Source organism: Fringilla coelebs (genome assembly GCF_963513975.1).
Source record: "Fringilla coelebs genome assembly, chromosome: 2".
Classification (NCBI taxonomy): Eukaryota; Metazoa; Chordata; class Aves; order Passeriformes; family Fringillidae; genus Fringilla; species Fringilla coelebs.
The window spans coordinates 97,226,123-97,253,549 of NC_140029.1; the positions used below are offsets into that span (position 1 = coordinate 97,226,123).

General features: G+C 41.9%; 1 protein-coding gene across 1 annotated transcript; it reads right to left on the bottom strand.

Moving 5' to 3' along the window:
• Positions 1–4,442: 4,442 nt before the first annotated feature.
• On the bottom strand, positions 4,443–22,590 carry PLCXD2 (phosphatidylinositol specific phospholipase C X domain containing 2). Its single transcript, XM_084226808.1, has 4 exons — positions 22,429–22,590; positions 8,706–9,166; positions 7,316–7,557; positions 4,443–4,875 (listed from the first exon to the last, which is right to left on the bottom strand). The coding sequence occupies exons 1-4, from the start codon at positions 22,544–22,546 to the stop codon at positions 4,719–4,721; spliced, it is 978 nt and encodes a 325-aa protein (XP_084082934.1). The 5' UTR covers positions 22,547–22,590; the 3' UTR covers positions 4,443–4,718.
• Positions 22,591–27,427: the final 4,837 nt, after the last annotated feature.

Here is a 27,427-nt window from a genome sequence, read left to right on the forward strand (position 1 = left end):
TCATTAAGTAAATCATCATACTCTTACCACTGTTAGTCCTACATACATGTCCTTAGCATAAAATTTATTTGCTTCTCACCATATGCTCTGGCTCTTCTACCCATCTGTTGAGCTAAAAACCAAAGCTGGAATAAGAATTTGTCAAAGAAGTAGAAAAAAAAAATCTTATTTTTCACTGCCAAAAGAACTTCATTTAGACCTCATCTATACTTCAAATAATTCTTTGAGTCAATTCTGTTCCCCACATTATACAATTTCTCTGTGCTTTAATAAGCATTGAAAAGTTGCCTGAAGTTTTGTCCCAAACAGTGGTCCTCTGACCAAAAAAATTGCTTATTGGGGTTTGGTAATTGTGTTCAAGTCAAGATGACTGCATATTTAAGTAAACCTAAAGTCACATATGCTCAGTAAGACTTCCATAGGTAATCCAATCCTAAATCAAAATATCCATGCCCTCTATCCCTTTGAGTCCTAAATCTTGGTCTGCTAAATGATGCATCAATGAACTCTGACACCTGAGATAGGTACACAAAGAAATTACTTCCAAAGGCTTAGCCAGATGAGAATAGATAAGCATGTTGGCAGAAGCCCTACTCCTGTTTGAGCCAAATCCCTGCTCAAAAGTGTTTTTCAACCTTACAGTTAAGGTGCTTTTAAACTCCAACATTCAGTTAAAGTCGGTACCAACAACAGCAACACCCAGCATGCATTAGGAGTCAGCATTTCTACTCTGAATCACAGAACTGTTAAGGTTGTACAAGACCTCCAAGACCATCAAGTCCATCACTCCTGTCTTCATTACTACAGCATGTCTTCAAGTGCCATTTCCACACATTTTGAACACTTCCAGAGATGGTGACTCCACCATCTCCCTATGCAGTTCAATACATTATGACAATTGTCCCCAAGTAAAAGCCAACAGATTGTCAGTCTACAAAATCTAGTACTAACTCCTTTTTGCTGTTACCTATTGGACACAGAAAGAGGCTAAAAACTCAGATGCTCCCTAACAGGCATCGACTACTTCCCATCAGGGATACACACAGAGGTCTACCGTACCTCAAAGACACCCTTAAATTGCACATGGCAGCAATCAGTGTGAGAAGAGAAATGCTACCAGTGTGCTTGGCATTCAGAGAGAGAGAGACTGCACACCAGGAAGAGAAACAATAGTCATAAAACAGTATATAGCTAACCGGAATCTTTAATAACAAACCACATATATAATTATTCAAGAATACACAGTTTAAGTACTTTGCATCAAGCAGCTGCTTGTTTTCTGGTTTCTCCTCTCCCAGCATCTACCAAATGGTCAAGGGGTCAGAACAATTCTTCTGGGGAGGTTTTCTTCCCAGCCTATTTAAAAGTGAACTCTACTGCTTTAGGGATATGCAAGGAAGACTAAAACCACTGTATTCACCAGATGTACATCTACACCAACTGTAAGAACCTCCCGCCTTCTCCTGTGCTCATACCCATCTTTATTTTCCTCAAGCTCACACATCCTGACCTTGCAGGCTGTTATTTGCTGACCTCAGGAGCAGACTGCTCAGGGGCCAGACCTGGCTAAGTACCTCAGTGTGAGCTGCAGTGCTGTCGCTCACCTGACAGACCTGCTCCACTCTGCTGCCCAGAACTGGGCTAAGCACTGCCACACCTACTGTGTGGGCACTGGATGCAAACTACTGCCCTACTTCCTTGATCCTCCCTTCCTGCCCAGCACACCTTTTAATTTTGTAATGCTGGAAAATGGAGTCCACAACCCAAAGTCCAAGCCTAGATGAGCTCAATTTTGCAAAGCATGAGGAAGTCTGGATATGTTTTGGTGTTGAGTAAGCAAGATAAGCTCATTATATGGATAGCTTTTCTCTGTGTAACAGAATACATGAAAGGTAGTTCATATTGCTTGGGAGGGTTCCAGACAACCCTAGGACCAGTTCTAAACACCAGCGTGAATGCTGCCCATAGTAGCCAAGGGAGATGTCATGTCACAGAAAAATGTTACCTGCCAATTGCCCAACTCACCATTTAAGACTGTCAGGTTCCTCACACTGGATGCACACCACCAAGCTCTGAAATGACACAAGTCTCTTCTGACAGGCCAAACTTCCAGAAATGTTTCCCCCCCACACACTTAAACCATGAATATTAAATCTATTTTCCAATTCCTTTCCCTCTGCTAACACTCTTAATACGCAGCACGTTTCAAGAGGCAAGAACTAACAGCCAATACGTTAGAGAAACTTCTGAGTTTGCACGTAAAAATGTCAAACCAAAGTCCTGAGCCCATCCCGTCTCTATTCAAATAAATACAGCAGAAGGACTAATACCAGTCATTACTGTGCACACACAATAATATCGGTTAAGCCAAATAAATCTCTCTTGAGGCAGAAGTATATATATATATACAGTACAAAATAAATTGAGAGTCAAATACAAACATCATACTCACTTCACCTTGCTTTGTCTTCCGGTTCTGCAGGGGAACCTTGCAAAGGTATTATTTCTGCCTCACTGGCATTCAAGCCAAGTTAGAGAATCACAGAATATTCTGAGTTGGAAGCAACCCGTAAGGGTCACGAATCCAGCTCTTAAATGAATGGCCCATACACGGAGCAAACCCACAGCCTTGGTGTTAACACCCAACTGAGCTCTGAGCACCAAGACAATTTGCAGAAGAAAACCAACGAAACCAAATCCTTATGGAGTTTCAGCTGGGGCCATGACTAAAGCAGTAGTAAACATAAAAGTCAGCTAAGGAAAATCCAGGTATTTTAAATAAACTTGCAGACTGAACAGAACTGTTCAAAAACAGGTTCTGATGGCTTCATCAACAAGAAAAAATATTACCAAATCTAATAAAAAACCTTCTGCTGTGGTTTTCAAAGGAAGTTTTAAACTAGAAATTTGAACATACTTCCCAAACCCTGATTTTTATGACTTGTCCCCTATCACTGAGGCACAACTGGAAAGAAGACTGAATGACAAGCACTTCCCCTACCCCCAACTCTCTCTGAGAAACAATTCAGTTAAAAAAATTCAAGGAACTCTAATGAATGCCATGCAAACAACAGATAAATCAGATTACAGTCGGCTCCGAACTCGGCCAAAGTTCACATGGAAGGTTTGCAAACCTTTACATTTTTCCTGAGTTGTGACAAGCAAACAAAGAAGGCCGGGATTTTTCACAGCTGTCAGACCATGATGGCAGACACAGGATAAAACAACAAAAGAAATAATAAATCTGGAGATGAATTTTCCTTTGAATTAAATATGTATATAGACAATCCATTCTATAATAAATAAGCTTAGAGATAAATAGAAATTCATAACCAGTGAATAATTAGTGCACCAACAGTTTCTTCAGGAAGATGATTGAGCAGAGACATATCTGCTAATCAGTCCCTTTTGTGCTTTTTAAAAAAGTAATGACAATAAATCAGACCATAGGATACTACCAGCTAGTAAATTAAGTGCTGATAGGAACCAATATATGATTGCATTGGCCCAAACATACATGGTCACACTTCATTGTGAACCAGCACAAAAATAAGTGTGACTAAAGAAAGAAGCAGTACTAACACCCTCCTGTGCTTGTGTGATTATTGCTTACTCTGTCACAAGCAGGTGAAGGCTGAAGAAATTTCTCCCTTAATAGTTGTGGCTCTCTATCTAAAAGCACAGTTTTCAGGTCTGACTGCAGAATTCACTGTCCCATCACAAATCACAGTGATCCAATATTTGGGCTTTGAGCAGTCCATGTCAGCTCCAGCGCTCTGAATATCAAGCAAGTCCCCACTTGGCCCACCTCCTTCCAGAGAAGGGCTGCCTGAGTGATAGACTTTCCCCAAAAGAAAATTTGATGGATTAAAAACCCCCAAGTGACCAAGAGGTAAAAGAGAAAGATTATGCTGTAGTTTCCTAAACGTCCCAGTAATTCAAGAAAGTGAATGTTTCCTATATGTCACAGGACACAGCAATTCAGACTTGAGTCATAATCCTCAAAATCTGGAGACTGAAATATTCTCCAAATTAATGCCAAAATAAATATACTTAAACACGGTTGCAACTAATTTATTGACGCAACAGAGTAAAATAAAGAGGTCAAGAAAAAGGATTGTGCCAAGCTTTCTCTCAGGTCCAAAGGACAGTTTGGATATTTAACACAGTGTTAATAGCTTCCTCCTGAACAACAGCAGGTGTTGTCTCTTCAAGTAAGTCAGAGGTAGTGTCTAAAACAGCAAAATGAACAGAGCAGCAGCCTCCAGCTGAGCCCAGCTATGCCAGAGGTGGCCCAAGAACAATGCCACCCAGCCAGCCTGGTCACACTGCTATGGGATCAGCAGTGATCCCTGGAGTGAGCCCTGGCCATGGGAAGCAGGCAGGATGTACGCACATGGGGGCTGGGAGTACGGTCACCAAGGAGATGCATGTCACAATAGGGTACATCTGCTCCAGAAGCCAGCTCCTGTCAGCAGCAGATGTGTGCACAGCTCAAACAGAGCATGCACACACAGACACAGCAGCACACACTCAGCACTTGGCTGACTCAGGTCCACATGACTCCAGGAGAAGGGACCTGGCTGTATGTGATGTTTAAACATGTTTCCTCTAGGAAACTTTTTTTCATAAAGAGAGATTACAATAGGTTTCAAAAACATTAAGCATAGTTCAAAGATGTCCACTAAGGGGCACATGTGGAACACAGCAATCAGGATTTAAGTTGCAGATTCATCCTCTTCCAAAAGGAGGTCGTTCAATGCAATAACTGTAGCAGCAAAATCAACCAGCTCCACAAAGTCTGATGTAATTATGTTAACACCCATAACACCAGGCTTCTGTGCTTTCACCCAGTTCAAAATCATGGGCAGGTTCCTAAAGAAATTGAAATAAAGAAAATTAAACACTTTAAAAGAGGCACTTTTCTATACATACTCCCCTCATTTCAAACACAACATGCTGTTTATGAAATATATTATCTCATATTTGTGATCAGGGCTGTCACCCTAAATGCAATTGGCTGACGAGTGCTTAACACAGCACATGGTCATTAGCTATCAAACAGACATATTGGTCAGTCATTAATCCCAACTAGCAGGCATACAAAACCCCTCTATATTCACTGGGTAGTCTGTGCTTCAGGATTTAACACTGCACTACAATCTTCTTCACCGTGGTTTGTTTACACCCAAGCACAAGTTAAGTCAAATGCTCAATTTCACAGCAGACCAGTGCAACACAAAGCAAGGCCATACTTGGCCCAAGATGCTCCCTTGCCCTCCTCTGCCTCAGGGCAGGCAGGATAAAAGTTGTTGGAGGCAGCAGCATTTCATTTCTCCCAAACTCTCTCCAGCCTCCAGACTCACTCAGAGCAATGGGGTCAGGGAAACCAAACCTAGAATGAAGCTGTCAGCTCCACAGGGGTTGAACATCCTGCTATATATCACTACAACTGGATAAAGGAGAGGTGTGTCAGGAACTGAGTTAAACAGAGTAAGAAATTCTACTATGGGGAGAAATTTCAACCATTTTTTGGACAACAGCGCAAGTCAGGAGTCTGCACCTGCTTTCTTGCACTCTAACATGAAATACCATGCTTTTCAGCAGTTAGACACGAATGGCTAAATTTGTTAGCATTATTTAGATTAGCGCTGTAACATGTATACATTATTTGAGAAGATGGTAGGCTAGCAAATTAGCTAACAGGATGAAGAGAAAAAAGCAAACTCAAAAAGCTTAAAACCACTTCACTCCTGCTGAATCAGGACAATTAAAAAAACTTATCAAGAACTATGAGTGAAGGCATAACTACTGCCAAGGGACACACTAGACTTCAGCCAGCTAAGTGTGACTTGTTGCAAGTCTACTTTAGCAAGAGCTGAGAACATTAAAATATTCAAATCCAGGGCAAAATTTCCATACAAGAAGGCAGGCATCTACATAAAACTGCAAGGACAGATTTGCATAACAGCTAGCTTGTGCAAACAGCAGCACCTATCCGCAACTTTCGGTTTAGTTGCAAACAAGTGGTAAGGATGAGGGAAAGGGAAGGACTGAAGGCAGGCTTCCCGCTAACAGTGGCTTAGAGCACGCATCTGTGCCAGGAGTCCTTCGAAACAGAGTTGGTCGCCCATTCCACAAATGCAACGATCCTTCGGCAGTTTGGCCCGGGAATCCCGCGCGGCCTTGGCGCGGACGCCCCGCAGGGTCGGGCGCTCCCGGGCCCCCAGCGCCACCTGGCGCCCAGCGCGGCCGGTACAGCCGCAGCCCCGCGGCCCCGACACCAGCCCCGACAGCAGCGGAGTTAACCGGGCTGGAGCCACACAACGCCTCTGAACACGAACGGGACTGAAAGAGCCGAGATTTATACCTAACCTGCCATTTTCTTATTCACAGAATCACTGAGTAGCCTGGGTTGGAAGGGACCTTAAATATCACCGCATTCCAACAGCTCTTGCCTTTTGCAGGGACACCTTCCACTAGACCAGGTTGCTCAGATGGCCTTGAACACTTCCAGGGAATGGGGCATCCACAAATTCTCTAGGCAACCTGAAGCAGGGCCTCACCACCCTCAAAATAAAGATTTCTTCCTAATATCCAAGAGGACTTTAACAGTTCTGGTAATTTTTAGCAAACTGGCTACAAGGTGGTAATTCCATAAAATAAATAATATGGAACTATCCTGGTCATACTGTTAATACTATTAAAAATCACTGGCACTCTGTGCTAATCAAAGCAAAACCCTCTTACAATGACCTAACTCATAGGAAAAGTAACTGTATAATGGTCAGTGGTATTAAAAAAAGTCAAATGGTGAATCTAATTTTCAGAAAACCTCCCCCCAGCACCCTTAAAATACAAGGTAAAATACTGCCCTAAGTCATACATCTCTGGCGGTTACTGAAATTACTGAGACATTTGTACGGACCAATGTAAAACTAAGTGCAGAAATAAGCAATTTTCCTCTGTGGAACAAGCTTTTTCCACCCCCACCTCCCCCCTTAAATCCAACTTCAGCCAGTTTGAAATGAATTACTGGTTTGAAGCCACACATCCATCCTACATTTTATAAAATCATATCACATTCCAAATGCTCCAATTACCAGGAAGCACATATATACCCTGTTCCTTTATTATTTGCACTGAGTCTTTATTTTCAATGATTGCAAATATCTCTCATAAACAACAGTACTGAGCAAAATGGCATGCTTTAGCCAGCCTAAGCAAACATCTCCTAGTTTCTTTCTTGCTCAGTGCCTCTTTCAACACAAGATATGTTAAGTAAAGAACTGAGACAATGAAGACAAGTCCTTACCTATGAACAAGTGTGTTCTTCAGACCACGAATCAGATGCCGTGCAATTGTTTTCACTCTAGGTGTGAGAATTGCTTGAGATACGTGGAAAGTCCCATAACGACTTCGTTCCCCAAGTGTGGTCTCCAGGAACTGTAGCAGTTTGTGTACATTAGTTGTATTAGCCCATGGGGCTGGCATTTTATTACCTGGCCAGAGGAAGGGATATTCCTGATACAAAGGGTGGTGGTAAAATATGAGAACCTAAGAGAACAAAAAAAAAACCAAAAAACAAACAAGTCACAATTACTGTATTTTTATTTCAACAGGGTGCTGCATTGGTTTATATTCATACAGTACTGCTGCACCTAGCATAGCAGTGAAGAGGACCAAGCAAAAAAGTTGCTCGAGTCATGAGTGTCAGTATATTTGCTGCACTACAGCCAAAGGAGATGGAGATCATTTTATTCAGCTTTAAGGACAGAATTGCTTATGGGTCATCAGTTTAAAATGACAAAGTTGCCTCTGTCATTTAAAGAGCTCAGCTTAAAAGCATTGCAACTTCTTGATGCCAGAAAATACTATATCTGTACTTGAAGGTAAGGATTTTAGCAGCCTTGCCATCTTCTGAATACCTCCTTCTAAGAGGGCAAAGTGTGCTGGGCTGATTGGCACATAACTGAGATACTGGCATCATGCTCACACTTGCTGCATGAGAAACCAAAGCCAGACCTGCTCAAATCCAAAGTTAATATCTTTTACCTTGTAAGGTGCTTCTCTACAGCACAAAGAGGCAATGTTTTTTACAAATACCCACATTTACACAAGCCTAACATTGACAGCACCAGTTCAGAACAATTCCTCAAAGTCTCACTTCCAGTTCAACTATTATGTGCTGCTGCTAAAGCCCTTTTCTGTTCTCAGTTTTTGTGTACCTATGGGAGCAGTTACCACAGAGAAAAAGCATTAACCTCACCTCTGCAGATCTGGATGGCTGCAAAGGAGGAAAGAAATTCTGTCCATACCTTAGTCATGCTAAAGCTGATATGCTTCACACTGGCTAGAAAGACAACAGTTAATAAAATCCTCACCAACACAAGTCTGCATTACGTGCCCTTCCAGAAGGGAAAACCCTTTGTAAGGAGCACAAGGCTCCAAGGACACTACAGTTTAATTATTTAACAAATGTGCCTGGGAGCAGGACAGACTGGCCACACCACAGATGAGGGGATACACAGCTGCATGTAAATGGAGGAAAACATGCACACTGCATAGAGGAGGCCCTAGGGGGCTTGAACTTGACCATCAGCAACATCCTTGCTCCAATATCTGTGAGTGGGAGCTACACTTGGCTCGTCTCTTTCAAATCTTAACATTTTGGGTTTGAAAAACATCAAGCATCCTTTCCCTACCTGGTGTTTCTTCTCCCACATGTACAGTAACGTCACATATTCTACACATTCAACACAACAAAGTTTAGATTCAAATGCTGAGCGGATCCTGTTGATCAAGAAGTGGTGATGGCTGTCATCCATGGCATAGAAATGATTGAAATCCAAGAAGATTACTTCCTTGGGGTGCTGCTCAAGAAAGCTATTCATTTCCTTCAGCCCATCCCATACTTTGATGCCAAACAAGCCATGTATGAAGTAAATCTCTTGTCCTATTTCCCCAGGTTTGGAAGATACACGAAGATCAAAGTAGCGGATCCCACCTTCCAACTGCTCTTTGAAAGTCAAATTTTGAGTCACTGACCATTTCTTCATGATCTTTCTAACCAAGGAAATTCTGGCCAAACGTTTGATGGCTGTTGCTTGGTCTGGTCCCACTGGAGATTTCTCATCGACCCAGTAGCTGAAAGAATCATGTGATCCTAGAAAAAAAGCCAAGAAAAATTAATTTTAGAAAAAGTGACTGTCCCATAACACATGTACCCATGTGCCCTGAAAAGTGAGCAAAGTCCTACCTGTGTGACAGCAGTGCAGAAGCATTATGCTCATGTGTGAGTCTTTCAGACTATCCTTTACACTTTACTTTTCCCTGATAGTATAACAAGAGTTAAGCATAAGGCCCTCAGTTTGAACTGCTTTCTTTCATGAGCTCCCAATTTCAATGCTCTCTGAACGCCACAAAACAAACATTTGTGGTAAAGGTAAACCTCCTTCTAACCTTCCTTCATTCCTTCTTTCACAAATAACAAATCAACCCCCAAAGTTTTCCCAGAGCCTGGTACACGACTGATCTAGGATGAGACTCCAGAATAATTTTAAAAATCTGAGACTTTATTTCCTCCTGGTATATGCAACCATAACCTTACACACCAAACATCTTGGAACAGGTAACTTCATTCACATAATGGACTGAGGGGTCTGCACCTGCACATGCCTTACCAGCATATCTCACTTTTGCCCTAAGATGGCAGATAAATGATTAGTAGTTTGAACAGTGGGCAATGACTGGCTGGACTTAGAGGTGGAACAATTGAACACACCACCAGTTACAGTGTGGATGCATACCAAGCTTATGTTAAACAAATTCATGAACGTGTCTTTTACCTGGCATGCTTTCAAGTGACCAAAGGCAGAGTGAACAGAAATTTCATCAAAAAAAGTACAACCAACAATCAAAATCACCAGTCCCAACCAAAATAATGCATGTCCAAAAAGCAGTACCTTGGCAGAGAAACTGCATCTCCAATATAAAATTTTTGCTTATTAGAGAAACCTCCAATTGAAAATTCAGTAGTAAATGGGGAAAAAAAACCTGAGAAGCTCACCTAACAAAGCTCCAAAATAAAAATTTCAGAGTGAATGAAATATCCCTACCTTAGCCAAGTCAGTAACAGAACAAAGAGTGAAAGGCAGTGTATCTTGGTCTGCACTGTACCAGAACAGCATAAGGCAAAGACTAGCAGAAGATGATCCACCACAGACTGGGGTTTACCAAGGATTTGTGATCATTTGCACCAGGTACCAGCAATCTAGCCAAGAAGCTGCAGCTTCTCCAGGCTCACCTTCCTTGTGAAGCTCCAGCCAGCAAAAACACTATTAGGAGCTCTAACAGCCCTTGCTACCCTTTGTTTTCAGGACAGGAGAAGAGAGTTTGACCCATTAAGCCAAACCCCACCTGCTATCTGTGCTGAAGTGTAGAGAAGGCATCTTCACCCAAGAAGCTCATTTTCCAGCTGCCCCAGGGTACAGTGACTTGGCACCTGTTTTACATTCCTGTATGCTTGTCCCTACTTCTAGGACTATGCTTTCCTCACATTTCCTCCCCTACCTCAGTCTGCAACTCTTTGAAATCCCAATCTGCCACATTCAATCTCAAGATAACATTTGAGGCATTCACAGCCTCCTTTATCCAAACCTTTTATTTGTGTACCAGTGCTCACTTGAACACTGATGCATTTTTTGTGATGCAAGATCAGAGCTACAAACAAGGTTATGACCTTAACTGGATTATCTTGTTGGCATTTTTAATCCAGATGAAAGAACAGACTGAGCATAAACTAAACATCACTTCTCAATAACTTTAAGTGCACTCTGTTTCCATGGATTTCAACTAGTCCAAAACCAGTGAACAGGTAGTGTGAAGGTTAGTTTTTAAGCTTTACAAATGAACACTAAAATTAATTCTGACCAATTCTTCATGAATTCTTCACAGCATTTGTGTAAGTGGGTCTCTGCTATGGCTTGCCATTCAGTCTTCTAGACAGAAGTGAGAAGTGCCAAAGATGCCATCTGAAGCAATTTTTAATACCTGTCCCAGTAAACTACATCACAAAGTGGCTGTCAGTTGTGGAGCAACATGTAGATTTTTTTTTTCCCCATCTCCAAACATGCAACCCCAAACAAAATCCAGGAGCAAACATCTAGCAAAGACATTTCAGAAGCCCTATGATGCTTCAAAATCAAAATGCAGTTCACAGATATTTGAGTTTCATCTACCTCCCTGTACAGCAGAATGAGTCATTCAAGCGTCTACAATATTTGGAAAGTTGACTTTAATCACAAGGAGCTTGCCCTCTGCCTTGGCATTAGTAGCTCTGCACAAAGAAATCTTTCATTTGGTTGTGGGTTTTTTTTGTTTTTTCCTAGTTCTTAATTCTATCAATTTTTTCTTCAGTTTAGGTCACTGTAGAAGACAGTTTAACATTGTAGAATCATTACATAAGAAATATCTTCATATTAACTAAGACAGTGCAGCATCCTTGAAGCTACAGGAATCACTCGCACCATTATGCTCCTTCAGACTGATAATAAATCTGACTTATAAAGGAATGAGAATTTTATCTTGCCACTAATACATTGTTGTCACCTCAGAGTTGTCTAAGTAAATCTAAACCAAAAACCAAATGATTTTCCTTATTCTGATAATTCACTTTGCAGCTACAAAAGTCTTTCCTTTTCAATTTGACACTTAAAAGGCACTTTTAAGGATACAAAGAGCAAATTTTTTCCCTGCACTATCACAAACCAAATTCTATTTATAGCCTAGCACTAGAAAGCAGTATCAAAAAAGAAAAAAAAAATCCCCAAAAATCCAAACACGTCACCATATTGCAACTTTTCCAACACACACTTTAAAAACTGCACTCCTTAACAGGAAACTGAACTATGTGTGACATGCTTCTATAGTTAGCGAAGATCCTATTAACTCCTGCCCCATGCTCTGCTAAAAGCCTAGGAAATTGAGCTCTCCTCCTACATCGAAGTCAACACGTATACCTAGATAAAACCAAGCAGAACACTAGTTGCATTTGCAAAACATATCCTCTTTTACACTGTTGGTAGCACATCACCTTCTAAGGAGGGCAGGGGAGCATCACCAATTCTGTTGATCATGCCATGAACAATACTGAGGCTGAAAAGACAGCAGAAGTTCAGTTGGGTCTTCAGTGGTCATTTAAAAACGCCAGTCACCAATATCTAGGCCAAGCCTGGACCCACAATGTTTTGACTCTGGTCACAAAACAAACCCTGCAGCAGCAGCAGCACAGGATACTTGTGGGTCTGTGGGGTAACAGCAAGGTGAAGACCCACATCATCCACCAGGCCCTTCCTTAAGATCACTGTGATATACTACCAGCTCAGGCACTGCCTTTTAACATAGCTTAGCTGTTAGATGTTAAGTACATGCTAAGCTGATTGCATCATGATGTCAAAATAATCCCTGCTCTCCTTTGCTCTATCCCTAAACTCATAAAGTCTTGACATTCTCTTGCTATGGTAGGAGCCAAGCTGCTTGCTGATACATGTGATACAGCATGACTTCTTTTTGAAAAGCATAACCTAAGTCAACCTAAATGTGTGAAACTTCAAAGGCAAAAGGCAAAGCCTACATGTCAAGAATGGAGCAGACCAGCCCCGTTTTGTCAGGAGCTCAGTGTAAGAGGTTGCTAAGCAGATTCTCAATTAATGTCTAACACAAGGACATGTGAAGGTGCTTGGACACTGCCCAGCAACAGCAGCAAGGCTGGCAGGTCCTGGACAAAGCAAGAACCACAAAACTCTCACAGCAACACACACTAAAGTCTTTTCTATGTGTAAAAAATCCCTCACCATCCGTTGTTTCCCACCACACAAATAATGTGCATTGCCACAAATTACGCTGAGTACTTTTCTTGGAGAAAAATCAACCTCAAGAATTATTGAAGCACAACATTTCACATGATAATTAACAACTTGATATAAATAACATCCTATTCCTATAGTAAAGCTATTCCTTAAACCTACTGATCGTGGACAAAGCAACTAACAAAACTAGGTATTTATAACCTCCACCTCACCTACTGAGAAGTCAAAAGGCAGAGATGAGCCAAGAAAATTTATCTTCATTGTCCCTTAGGTAAGGAGAAGCTAGAAGTCCAGCCTGAACTGCCTCAAAAAAATGTTCCTGCACATGCAGGACACGGAATCACTGTACACAAGACTGGATTAGTGTTCAGACAGCAAACCTTACTGAGCTGCTCCAGTGACATGGCATCAGACTGGTGATCAGCCCTTCCCAAAACTGAGTCGGGCACAGGCAATACAATGAAGAGATCACGATGGCCAATTGCTTCCAGTTGGGTAAAGATGTGCAGCACAAAGCAGCAAGCATTAAGTTTAATCATGAAACAGATTGCACATTCAAAAATTAGGGGACTGCTAATCAGCTGGCAGGTTTATTTCTGTTTCATTTCTTTCATCTGACAAAGACTGGCAGCTTCAAGGAAAGAAGTCACATGCCCTCAAGTGCCCAGATATTTAACTACCAAAAGCTGTGTTATAGTTAGAATAATATTATATAGGTGTCTTCCAGATGCCAGACTTAAAATGATGGAGATATCTCTTAATTTTATCCCAGTAATTGCAGCTGTGGATTAAATTTCATTCATATCTTTAAACTTTTTTTTTCTGCTTATACTAATCCTCAAGTTAATTTCATGTTAAACAGCTCACTTTTCAATTCAATTTATATGTTAAATAGATTGTATTTCACAGTTCAGGATGACTTCTTGTTGAAGCCCTTGTGCTGATTGTTAGACAGCAGCCTTTTATCATCACATCTGCAGTAAAATCTAACTTCCCAGTGTGTTTATTTGTCATGCTACTTACTCACAGATAGTCAAAGTAAGCCATGGTGGAGCTGAAACAAATGACACTGATCAACAATGTTTTTAAGCCTCCAATGTCAACAAATACCAGCCATAGCTGTTCACTCTCATGACCAGTGACAGGACTCAGGAAACAGCACAAAACTGAGTTGGGAGGCTTACGCTGGATCTTGGGAAAAGGTTCTTCACCCATATGGCAGCTGAACACTGGAATAGGGAAGTGGTCACAGCACCAAGCCTGTTCAGGTTCAAACCATGTTTGGACAATGCTCTCAGGCACAGGGTGTGACTCCTGGGGGTGTCTTGTGCAGGGCCAGCAGTTGGACTTGATGATCCTGTAAGTCCCTTCCAACTCAGCATATTGTATGATTCTGTACCATTTGGTAATATCTTCTGTTTCCACATAATACTTCCTGCAAATACTGCAGAGGGACAGGGATTAGCATCATGTCACCAACCCCTTGCAAATTTACCTTCATGAAATATTAAAAATATGATTATACCGCATGTAAAGTGCAGAGATCTTCCAACATAGAATAACACCTGTGTACTGCCAGTCACTCGAAAACAGGACAAAAACTCATGGGGTCTTTTGGATACAAGCATGTCTCAGCATACTGCAAGCCTCCCTGGTTCAAAGGCTGTGGACTACTGAGAAGCAGCAGCTCAAGACACTTTCTGCAAACATCTGGCCAACCAAGAAGCAATAAATGAAAGCACAAGGGCAGACAAGTGTGCTGTGAGTAAGCTTAAATAGATCTGAATAAGTTGGATTGATCTTTACATGAATAGAATACTAACAGGATGAAAATTGCAAGAAACAAATGCTTAACATAGCATGAAGCTAAGAAGCAAGGTCAAAAAAATACCCATCCCGTTAAAAACATTACGTGGTCACTTATGACCAAAGAATCACCCGAGCTGTAGTGACGATGAACTTCTTAGCACAAGCTTTGTTTACTAGACAAAGTACATTCCCCACACATTACAAACCACTGCACGTGCCACAGCACAGCAGGCATTACACAGCCAAGATAGGCAGAAGAACACTAATCAAGTTCCAAAAACACAGGATCTAAGTGCTAGCAAGTCAAGGCTATCCCACTGATGTTCTTCTAAACCCAATTTCCTGTGTGTGCCAAAACTGAGGGAAAAACAGGATAAGCAAAAGTGCCTCTCAAAGTTTAGAAGTCCTCAGGATTCAGGTCATTAACAATCCAGATTTTCTTATTAGAAGATTAACATCTTAAAAGTTCATCACTAATGAAAAGCAAATAGTTCATACTAACTTGTCCATCAAAAAGAGATGAGGCAGAAATAAGAAACATCCTATTGATAATCAATTATCTAAAACCATAGAGATGAGTATTTTAAGAAACCTACAAGAATCTTTTAGATATTTTTGATGCAGTCCCATTAAGAAAGACAACTCGTAGTACAGACCAAATCCTCTTAGGAAAATTCCCTCTCTCTATCCAAGAACTACCCTGATTTCCCCCACTGCCCCTTTCAGGCAGTGCAATGGGATGTAAGAGCTTAAAGACAACCTAAAACTGTCAGACACAATATCAGAGTAGTTTGCTTTTCTTTCCAGCCAGAAGAAATCCTTTTGGCACTGGTTGGAGTTATTGCCTTTGAAGGTTAAGGTCACTTAGCAATGATTTTTCATTTATCAACATTCTCAGATGTCTACAAGGGGAATGCAAGAAAGACACAGCATATCTCTACCATTTCAAAGCCTGACTAGATCCACGTGCTCAAAAAGGAAAAAACCCCATCAGCTTAGAGAGTCCTAAACTCCTCTTTTGTGACCACTCAGAACTGAGTGGACCATTATCTTCTGAGAAAGTTATAGAGAAATGTTTATTACATGGTACTTTCCCCTCTTTTAGCATCTTTGCTGGAAAAGCAGGCAAACAAACTTTCACAACATGGAAGGAGAGCAACAGCCATTTATATCAACATTATCACTAGTTTTCTCCATGGGAAGTAAAACTTTGGCATGTTCTGCACCATTTACATCTCTCCTTGGAGATCAGTGAACAGTCAAGTTGAAGACACTTTACCATACTCATTTACCAGAAGCACTTAAGTCCCTCTCTAGGGTACAGATTTTAATAAGTCACAGGAAGAAATTTTTTCCAGAAAAAAACCAAATTAATTAGGACCTTTGTATACTGTCTGAAGAAAATTTTGTATTTCAAGAGTAATTTGGTTTTGGCTGAACAGATGACAGAAGTTCTTTAAAAAGAAAAGCCTTAAGACTGGCTTTTCAGGGGGGCTCCTGCACAGACCTAGTGTCTGCCAGACCAGTTCCTCACAGAGGGACATACAAAAAGAGTACTCGGTTACTTAAGAACAGTGGAACAACTTCCATCAAATGTTCTCACCAGTATAACAGTCCAAATAGTTTAACAGCCTCTCTAAAAATATTTGAGAGCTGCTGTTACAATCAAATAGCCTAACAAGATAATAAAATAACTGGTCTTTTCAGAAAATTCCACATTTACAAATCATACTCAACATCATTATACTTTCACAGATACTTTCTTCTAGTGGTTACCACCTGATTCATTGGTAGATGCAAACTAAATTGAGAGGGAAAATAAAGCTTGGTGAAGCAGAACATAAATCTTATATTTCTTCCCTTTGAGCTTCAACCCAACAGATTGCCAGTTCAGATGATTCAATGATCCTTCAATGAGAACTCCATAGGAATACTGTTTGGGAGGAGGATGCAGCCTCAAGGTCACCACCACTCCTCTCAGCCTGCACATCCACAGCCCACAGCAGCCCATAAACAAATAAACAAGGAAATCATAGCATTGGCAAGTTCAGCAGGTCACCCAAGGTCAGACAGACAAAGAGAAAAACCACCCAATCCAGTGAGAGCCTAGTGGCCAGCTCTTAACTGGACAGTGCTTGCTGCTGCTTCTTTTCAGAACCATTTTGGCTCTGCTTAGCCAACTCCAAGTCAAGCAGCTCACGGGGCTTTTAGGGAACACCTACACTGTCAGGACAGCAGAGCTGGCCAGTTGGTGGATGGGAAGATGGCATCCTGTACAGAAGACGCTCAGGGCCCCATCACCTCCAAGTGTTGGAACCTGGCGCATGAGGACAGTCACACTACTGCAACAAGTCAGTCACTTGCAGCAGGTTGTTAACTCAGGAAATGCCTCTCCATGCCTTCTGTTCCCCCTTTAAGCTGAACCATGGGCTTGGCCAGCAGGGCTGCTCCTTGTTAAGACTGCCTAGCAGCTGTATTTGTAAAGCTTTATTTTCCAGGGCTGATGATTTCATAGTACTTTGATCATTTAAATCAAAATCAGAAAGCTTCTTACTGAGGCTCTTAGGATGAACTTCTCAGGGAAGGGCAGAAACAGTGGCAAACTGTACTGTGGCAAGTTTTGGGCTAGTCACACTGACACTGCCATGAACAAAATATGGAAAGTTATATTACAAGCTGGCTAGAAAGTCAAAAGTGTCATAGGGGGAATTAGACAGCTTGACTATGCTATAGTTTGGAGCAGCAAAGTTTTACTATTTCAGAAGAGCAAGGACACATCTCTCCTTAGGGATCAGCAAACAGTCAAGTAGAAGACACTTTACCAACTGTTCAGAGTCTCCAATATGGTCTTGTTCTGGCCATATTGAGGTCAACATGATTTTCTCTGTTAAAAAAAATAAAATGTTTCTGGAATGATAAACCCCATTTTTTATCTGTCATCTCTGGCTACCTACAGCCCAGCATCCCACAGGAAACTCCTCAGCCATTGTCCAACCTGATGCTGACAGAAAGGGCTCCACATTCCAAATGCTCTGCATGACTTAGAAATGAGATTCTGGCCAGGCGTCCGCATGCTTTCTGAGGAAGCAAGAACACACCAACTGGGATCACCAGAAGATGACAGAAGAGGCCCTGTACACCACCAGAAGCCACAGGTGGAAAGCTGTCCCAGCTCTCCCTGGAAAGGCAGTCTGCCCAGCCTGCACGTTCCAGAGCAGCAGAACACTGTGCTGAGTGTGACATCTGGCTCTAGGTATATCAGTGGTTGAAAAACTGACTTCTGGTGGCAAAAGCTTAAAAAAAAAAATAGTAAGCTATTTCAAATCAGTCTCAGATATACCAAGTTTGACCTACAACACAAACATCTTTACTTCAAAATTTTAAAAAAGAAATCTTACACCCTAGGAGAAAACCACTGGTGTCAGGGTTCTTTTTTTTGTATCACATTTCAAAGTGCTAAAGTAAAACATTTTACTTTTCCCAAATTTTCTATCTTTTAGGTCTCTTCTTCAGTGACTCCTTCAAACTTAGTTCAGATTGAAATTAATTTTTCCCCAACTAAGCTTAGTTTCTTCGAATAACATTTGTTTCAGCCAAACTATGTGAAAGAAAACAATCACTCATTTATTCTACAGCTATTCCACCTGTTGTTCTTTCCTGTCCACATCTGCAGCACCATGACACATCAGGTTAACCTCTGTATTCCCTCAGGACACCCACACAGTCCAGCATCCACCCTTGGGCTTGCCCATCTGTGAGCAGCTGTTGCAAGCAGCTTTCCTGACAAGAACCACTTCTCAAAATAAAAAATTCCCTCTAAACTATCATCATCACAAAAACCTTCCCAGAAGGTTAGCCTGGGGAACACACTCATTTGTATTTGGAGGGGGAGAGAAGGAAAGGCAGGGGGCAGAACTGACTTTTGATTATCTTTATTTATTAAAGGGCACCCATAACTCTTCTGGGTGCTCCTGCAAGCAGCAGTGGATCCCTACCTTAGCCATCATATGTTTTCTCCAGAAGACAAAGAAAGAAAATTAGCAGCATGGAAACACTTATAGCATCTTGACCATAACTGGGAAACAAGCAATGGATACAAATTGATCCAAAACTCCAAGTATGCCTTTTACATCCATATTTAAAGTTGGAATAGTCCAGACAGGATTAAGTAAATGTATTATTACCAAGACCCAAAGGAGAACAGACTGCCTGCTCTTCTCCTCATGACATTAATCCAGCACCTTGGAGGCTGGACTAACAAAACCCTTAAACACTGGCAGTGAACATCTGCTAGACTGCCTTGCTGTCTCAAACCAAAAGGCACAAGCTTATCATGACCTCACACAGAGGAGACTGCGACAGAAAAAGTGTTTCACCTGTTCTAATACAAGTATTCATGCAAAAGTTTGATGAAACAGGAAAATGGTGCCATACCTTCAGATGCAGAGACTTTAGACTATAGCACCAAGGTAATCAAGATACCTGCCTTTCTAAAAATTTCTGCAGCAGTTCAAATGAAACAGTACAAACTGGATACACCATGGTGCTATCCACTTTTACGATGCAAGTACAAGCAAGGAACAGCTAGGCACTCCAGCTAATTCTTTAACTAGATGATTTACTTTGAAAGCTAATCAGTGAGAGCATTCCAGATTTTTGTGTTCCATTTCTACATGGAGAAATAAGAAAAGTAGCAGATACCAATCAAAAAAATGACCAAGGAAAATATAAATATCATAGCTGTGATTTCATAAAATTCTTTAATGTAAATCAGCTTGAGATTAAACAAGCACTATACAATACCCTGCCAAGGATCACGTCCACAATCAAAATGTTTAAGGGTTCATTTTTAAACCCACATCCAAAGAGGATTACTGGAATATAATTAAGAGAAAATCCTCTAGACTTTCACAGAAGGTCACCACTTATTGAAGGTGGTTATTTTTGTTGACTGTACTGCATGCTTGTGACATTGATGACATTTTAGTTACTTGATATTTGGCAATTTTTCATTGCAAAAGATCCCTCCTCTCATGACATTGCACAGGAATCCTCATCTCTTTTCCTTGCAAGTGACTATATTAGTTTAGCATTTTGGCTAGAGTTTTTCCCAACAGACGCAACAGAAAAGCCCAAACCTGGGAGCTGATACACACAAGGGTCTTAACTCTTTCAAAGTCTCTCTTTCTTTTGAGCTGAGTTAAATAATCACGTAAATAGCCCGTATACCTCATGAACACCTATCTTCAACATTATTTACTTACTACCAGTTGGTTCTAAGGCTTGAGTAAAGAATGACCTTCTCTACCATGATGTAAGGTGTTTCACACCATTATTTAACAGCTCATGGAATCATAGAATAATGTAGCTTTAAAAGCACCCCCAGAAGTCACAGCTATGTTTTTTAAAGCCAGTGAAAACAATCAGCTCTGAAAGCAAAAGGTTTGCAACAAATTAAGCAGGAGAACCATATGAAGATCTCTTGGGCAATATACAAGGGAGTTACCCACTCACAGTAGTACATAATAAATTAAATCTAAGAAGTTTCTTTCGTGTGTACACTCTCAATTCATTCACTTTAAATAGCCCCATGATACTATAATTTTGTTCTTAAAAAAAAAGTAAATGCTGCAATTCCTCAAAGTGCAAAAAGTATAAAACAACAAGAGTTTCATGATTTTGAGTGCTGATTTTATTTCAAGTTAAAAAAAGTTTTAAGGTTTCCACTCCTGGAGCTCTATCTCTGTTCCTATGTACAAAGGATGACAAGGAGCTTGGTGGGGAAGCGAACAAACACCCCAAATCAAAACCAATTAAGTCCATCATTCAAGGGGAGAAAACAAATGTACCCTGAGATGGATAAAAGCAGGCCACTCCTGTCATAGGCACACACAGGTGTTAACAACAGACAAAACTGCTTCCCATTCGACCTTTCATCTCTCTTCTGAAGGTAACATTGGTCTACCTTGCTGTTCAGCATCTGCAAAGATTCCTCAACCTGTATTCCACACACTGCTAGGAACACCTGCACCCCAGCTTTTAAAAAGGTTGCACTGTCAAGCACAACACCAAAACCCCACTTCAGCAAAATAGTCATTGGACTTAAAATAATAGTAATAAAAAAATGACAAAAAATCTACCCAAAATAACTTTTTCCTACTTGCAGGTTGCATGAGGTATGTACAGGAAAGTGGTGGGAAGAGACACCAACCTTGATCACAAATAAACACGTACTGCACACTCTTAAAAAAAAAAAAAAAACACCAAAAAACACTGGCCGTTCTAAAAGGACCATGGCATTACTGAGACAACCACTCATTTACTTGGTTTCTCTGCTGCAACATTGGTTGCATGATGTTTGGAACTGACAGCAGCATTGCCCCTAATACAACTTAAATCATAACATTCTGCAGAGTTTCACAGTCTTTAAGTGGCTACAACAAGTTAATTTATGAGTTCACTAAAACAGAGAAGCCTTTCTTTGCAAAAAGTTTCAAAGTCTGCTGGCATTAGAATTTTATGTGAACAATGAATTTACTTTCTGTCTTGCTTCCCTGTTCAATAGAACATAAAATGTTTTTGCTACTGTCAAGATAGGAAAGAGCACCATTTTTGATTGAAGCCTAGCATTTTAACTATTCTGATTCAGGTAACACAGCAGTCAGCACATAGGAAGTGCACAACCCCTTCTCTACATGCTTCAAGGGCATTTGAGCATGTAGAGAAGCAGCTATGTTCTGACACAAGAAGTTACTCTGTTTCTAGGGAGGTATTGCTGAATGTCTGCTATATAGAATCAGAAAAAATTGGAAAACACTGCTGAGATCACAGAGTCCAACCCAAGCACTAACACCACCTTGCCAACTGGACCGTGGCACTGAGTGCTACATCCACTCTTTCCTTAAAGACCTCCAGGGATAGTGATTCCATCACCTCCCTGGGCAGTCCCATCCAATGTCTATCACCTTTTCTGCGAAGAAACTCCTTCTAATACCCATCCTGAACCTCCCCAGACACAACTTGAGACGGTATGTATATCACAACGTACATATCCAAAGCACTAGTTACAAGCTACAGCACTAAATGAAAACCAAGCCTGTACCAGAGTGTAACATCCAGCATCAGAAGGAGCTACAGTAACCACCCCTAAATTCTTCCCTATTAACATATGCAAGGAAGAGTATTTTTTGCCCTTTAGAGACAGAAAATCAGCCTAAGTAAGTTTCAGGTCATCTGTTGTTGTCGCCATTTATAAGCTTATCCATCTGTAAACCAGGGTATAAAAGACATGCCACATAATGGTCTGGGTTGGGAGGGAGCCTGAAGATCACATAGTGCCAAGCCCTCTGACAACGAGCAGGAAGACTCCCCCCGAGAGCAGGTTGCTCAGAGCCCCATCTCAGCAGACCTTCCATTTGATAAACCTCCAGTCGCTGGATCAACGCAGCCAAGCCATTCTCCTCACCCGACTTCAGTCTTATTTAAAGTACCGGCAAACGCTCAGGACGGCCGCTAGCGGTCACAGCTGCCTTTTCTGCAGGCAGTGAAAGCAGCAGGTCAACGGTTGGCGTCTCACAGCGGCACTTACAGGAGATTAAACCCGCCATTCTCTGCTGCGATGGACAGGGCTCCTCTCAGCCCCAGCACCTGCCCCAGCACTTTATTACGGGACGCGACGCCACGGCCGAGGTGACTCCCCCACCACCGCCCGGGCATCCCCGGCCCCGCACACCATGCCCCGCCGCCCTACCCGGGATGGCAAGGTTGGAGAGCGGCAGGGAGCGCAGTGCGGGCGGCAGCGAGCCCATCCAGTCAGCGTTGCCGTCGGCCATAGCCCCCACGGCGCCGCCCCGCCGGCGAACCCCCATGGCTGCCGGGCTGGCGGCGCGGCCGGGCCGGCACCGCCGGGATAACGCCGCCACCCGCCGCCCTTATGTAACCGGGATGACGTCAGGGGGCGCGGCGGCTCACCATTGGCCACCGCCCCGCGCCCCGCCCCCAGCCCCGCCCCCAGCCCCGCGCCCCGGTGGGATAGGTGGGCTGGGATTGCGGCGTTCATGGAATGGCGGTGGGATGGGGCGGCTGCGGGCCGCTGTAGGGCCCACCGCCCTGCTCCAGCAGGGACAGCTCAGGACACACAGCACAGAATGGCGTTCTGACGGGTCTGGTATGCCTCCAGTATGCCACCCTGTGCGTGTAGTCTGCTCTAGTGCCTGGTTACTGCACACGAAGAAAGTTCCTTCTTCTGTTCAGCTGGAATTTCCTGGGACTCAGTTTCTGCCCATGGCCTCTGGTCCTCTTGCTGGGCGCCACCGAGCAGAGCCTGGCTCCATTCTGTTGACTCCCTCCCTTCAGATACTGATAGACATTGACGAGGTCCTCTCTCAGGCTGCTCCAGACCAAACAGGCCCAGTTCCCTCAGCCATTCTACATCAGAGAGTCCCCTACCAGTCCCCTAAAATTCATCCATTCCCTCTACCATAGCACCTGAGAAGCTACCCCTGATACAGAGGGCCGGCACCTTGGTTTCATGATGCTGGCTGGTCAGTTAAGTGTGTTATCTGGAGAGATTTTCACATCGTCTGGCAAGAGCCAGCACAGCAGCCAAAGGTTTAAGGAGCAAGGTAACACAGGTTCAATCCCCCACCACTTGCTCTTCCACAATTCCCTTTCCCTGACAGTCTCTTGACTTGACCTTTCACTGCATTTAGCTATTGGGGAAAACAATTCCTGGATTTGCCATGATACACAAAATTGATCTTCTAAGATACACTTTTCCTCCCTTGCATTCTTATGTGACTTTGAAGGATAATGCCTTGTGAGCAAGTTTTCTTAACCGCTCCTTAAAAATATGTACAAACATACTATTTCCCTACTCTTCCCATAGGATATAGAGATGACCAGGTATACAACACTGAGACCTACTCCATCACGTTAATGAAAAAAAAAAGAAAAACCTCACAAATGTAATTCTGAAAGATAATTTTTCACTGTCAAATTACTAAAGGCTGAATACAAAACACCAAAGATATGTATTTTGGAAGTCCTCTGTTTTGTCTGTAAGGAAGTATTTTTTATTTAGGCAGGTATTTTTCATTTGGTATATTACAGTTTGCACATTATTCACAAAATACTTTAATTGATATACAGTGAAACTGCTGACTGAACTGTAAAGTATACACAAACTTAATATGATATATTTGTAAATACACATTAACTATATATTTTCATAGAATACAACCAGAATTCTATTTCCTTCTATGAGTCAGCATTTTTCTTCTTATGGAAGCCAACAAAGACATTTGACTTTTAGATCTTTGATACTGAAGAGGCTTAAACTAAGTGTAATTTTTATTATAAATTTTCAGAAGGCACTCCTGACCTTCACACTTGGGGAAGAACATGGAGGGTAGATTCCATTGTCCTGCAGCCCTGCTCCCCCTTCCCATTAAGACCACGCTTGACCCAGTGTAGGAGACAGCAGGGTACTCTATTCAAAGCTGTATGTATGAGACCATGAACATTTTCTCTTCTAAATAAATTTTTCTCTTCAACCAAGAGAGTGGTAATGTAATGTAATGTAATGTAATGTAATGTAATGTAATGTAATGTAATGTAATGTAATGTAATGCTATGTTATGTTATGTTATGTTATGTTATGTTATGTTATGTTATGTTATGGCTCCAAACAGTCCCTACCCCTGCAAGTTTATCTCCTTTAAATATCTGTTCTGCTGTATGTTATTCACTCTGTCACACTCCCACCTTTGCAGCTTGCAGCTGTCCAGGAAAACAGCACTTGAGAACACCTTGCATGCAGCTGGCAACCATGGCTGTGCCAAGTGTAGCTTTCCAGGATGAGAAGGCCTTGCAGTTCAGGGCTAGCCACTTCACAGAGGTTGTTCCTAGGGATATCTTTGTGCCTTTGGGCAGGGAAACTGTAAACACTAGAACCTGTTAACAGTTCTAAAACTGTTAAGGCTGACTACTGACACAGTACTGCTGGGTGTCCTTGCCAGGCCCCATCCTGCATTTCTGACAATTTCCCATCTCTCAAAGGACATAATATGGGGTGTGTTTGACAGGCGACAGAGTCTGAAGAGGAACAGGAGGGTGTGCTCTGATATGGGAGAAGGAATCTAATTACATCTGCCATGAGAGCACATCTTAGCAGTCCTCTGCCATCAGATCAGCTAGAAAAGAGGAGTCTACAGCTGAAGCAGGAAGAATCTCAAACCTTCTCTCTTCACAGCCTCCCCAAAACCTCTGAGCATATGCCATCACTCTTTCATGGTACTGGAGAATGTGACAGCATCGGGGTACTTCTGTGCTACCACAATGCTGTGCCTTTCTCCCTTGTGCACAGGTAATTTCAGCGCCTCCGGGCTATGATGTGGAGGATGAACACACCCTGGCTCTTGTGGTTACGATAGTGTCTAGATCTCCAGCCTGCAAAGGACATTTAGACTGCGTGGGACACCACCAGCTTGCAACCAGAGTGGTAAGGGAAAGAGGACATGCATCCATTCAGCATTGTGGGGTGAGACTTTGTTGCCCTGATTTTTTAAGATTTTCTAAGCCTTCTGATGTTTACATTCTTGTAGCAAACTTTCTCACACACTTTCTGTAAATAACTTATTGTTTTTCATTCTTTTATGGAGGAGGAAAAATTTGATAGACTGTTGGTTTGTCCAGTGTCATTGGAGAGGTGGCACTTTCACCCTCCAATCCCCTGTCACTTTTGGAAAACTATAAATGTTAGAGTCAGAAAATAAACTTCCCTTTTTCTTCACCTTCAGAGCAGCGGAGTGTGCGCTTGTGTTGCTTCATGTCCTATAGTGACAAGACTTCAGCTGTGAGCATCAGACGTGGTGCACAGACACTTGCCAGCAGTAACTACTAGCAAAACTTTCTTGTGATCCAAAAAACCCTTCCTTTTCTAAGAAAGAAGAGAATTAAACTACCAGTTGCCTCCACAAAACCTCAACCTCTTTTCATCTACACAAAACTTGGTAATTTTCTTCTGTAATCAGTACCAAACCTTACAATCATGATCATTAATTGAGATAGCTGCTATGAGTAAAAAAATTTTTTAAAAGGTTGCAGAGTTCACAAGTTACACCAGTTGCTGCCAGGGTGGAGTTCTAACTGTTGTTGATGGTTTCATGTTGTAATCACCTGTTGTTTGTAGTATTTCATTAACTACCTGTTGTTGATGGTTGGAAATCCCGCTTTGTCGATTACCACCCTGCTGCTTCCTGGAGGATGGCATCCCCATGGATGGTGAGGAGGAGGAGGAGACAACAGGGTTGGCATGCAAATGAGAAAACCCCTCACCAAACGTATCAAAAACCCCTAAAAAACACGAGCCAACACAGAAATAAGAGATTGAAGTGATGTCTAGACATGAGGAACAGAATCCAGTATCCACTAAGACCGTTTGTACCTTTCACCCTAACCTAAAGATGTCCGCTGGAAAGAGGACCCTGAATGTCAAACCATAAAAAGGGGGAAATCTCCTCGTGCTCTAGTGAGGACAGGAGTCCTAGCTCTGCCTGCAGACCAGCGGACTAAGCTGCATTTTCCTCTTCCTCCGTGCCACTCCTGGAAGCAGCAGTAGCGTGAATGTGACGTGTCAATTCTTCCCACACGAGCTGATTTTTAATAAAGGCTTTAAAAAGGACAAAGATCCCCTGCCCTATTTATTTCAATAGCCGCAGGGAACAAATGGCATTAATAATACAATTTTATTTTCCAGAGGCTAAACTCACAAATTATGTGAGGTCTTTTCACTTGAGACCATTCAAATGCTCCACTTCAAGCAAGTGTTTAAGAGGCAAAACAAAAGTGTTAAGCTGCAAAAATGAATACCTAAGTAGACAGGGAAAACACCACATTATTGACATTTTTTCATTCTGTACCAAGACTAGTAGGTTGTTGTATTTTTTCTATGTTGCTGGAGCATTCCCATATGAATCACATTCAGCAATGAGGATAGCCTGACTAAAATTTTACTATGAGTTTTCCCCCACAGATTATATAGTCACATTTGTGCCTTATGTGGATTTACAGAGAACTCAGCTATTCCCTTTTGCCTGGGTGGAGAGCACAAGCCAATGTCACAGGCAGCCCAGACAATCTAGCAGCTCAAATCCCTCCTGTTTCAAATGCATAGTAAAAAGATTAGCTGTGCAGATCAGGCTGATGCTATTTAAGCACCAAGAGGCATATGGTTTTCACTGTTAGCCAATTCCAAACACACAAATGTGATTTATTTCAATTTTAATATGTGGGCTGCCATATACAGAATATAAATCCAAAACAATGAACTTTTAAAAGAGCTTTAAAGGAACTGAAAATAAGCTGATAATATCAGGTGCTACAGGGAGCTTAGCCTCTCTCTCCTTACCACATTAAATACCCTGATAACACGTCCCATTCTTAAACAGGCCACATTTACACTTAGAAAGCTTTCTGTTAATGTTTAAAAAAATCATCCTTTTCAGCCCAAACTCTAGAGTGCCCTGTAAATTCCAAATCCTTACAATGCAATTTATCAGCAGGCAAGAGATCAGTAAGTTATTAGAACAGCTTCTGTGTCTTCTGTGTATTTGAAAGGTCACTTTGCTGCTGATGAGAAGAAAACTGCCGGATTCATTTGCAGTGAGAGAAGCTAATTGCTAAACATTTCATGTAAGTAGACTCTTCCAAGCTGTTCATTACCATTTTTACCCTGACTGCAATGGAAT

Bases quoted from the DNA above. Each gene is read 5' to 3' on its own strand.
- PLCXD2 (XM_084226808.1), bottom strand. From the start codon at position 22,546: ATGGGGGTTCGCCGGCGGGGCGGCGCCGTGGGGGCTATGGCCGACGGC. The intron at 9,167-22,428 runs GTAGGGCGGCGG...CTTTTTTTCTAG, and splicing joins CTCCAACCTTGCCATCCCGG to GATCACATGATTCTTTCAGC. The intron at 7,558-8,705 runs GTAGGGAAAGGA...TTGTTCTCTTAG, and splicing joins TGTGGGAGAAGAAACACCAG to GTTCTCATATTTTACCACCA.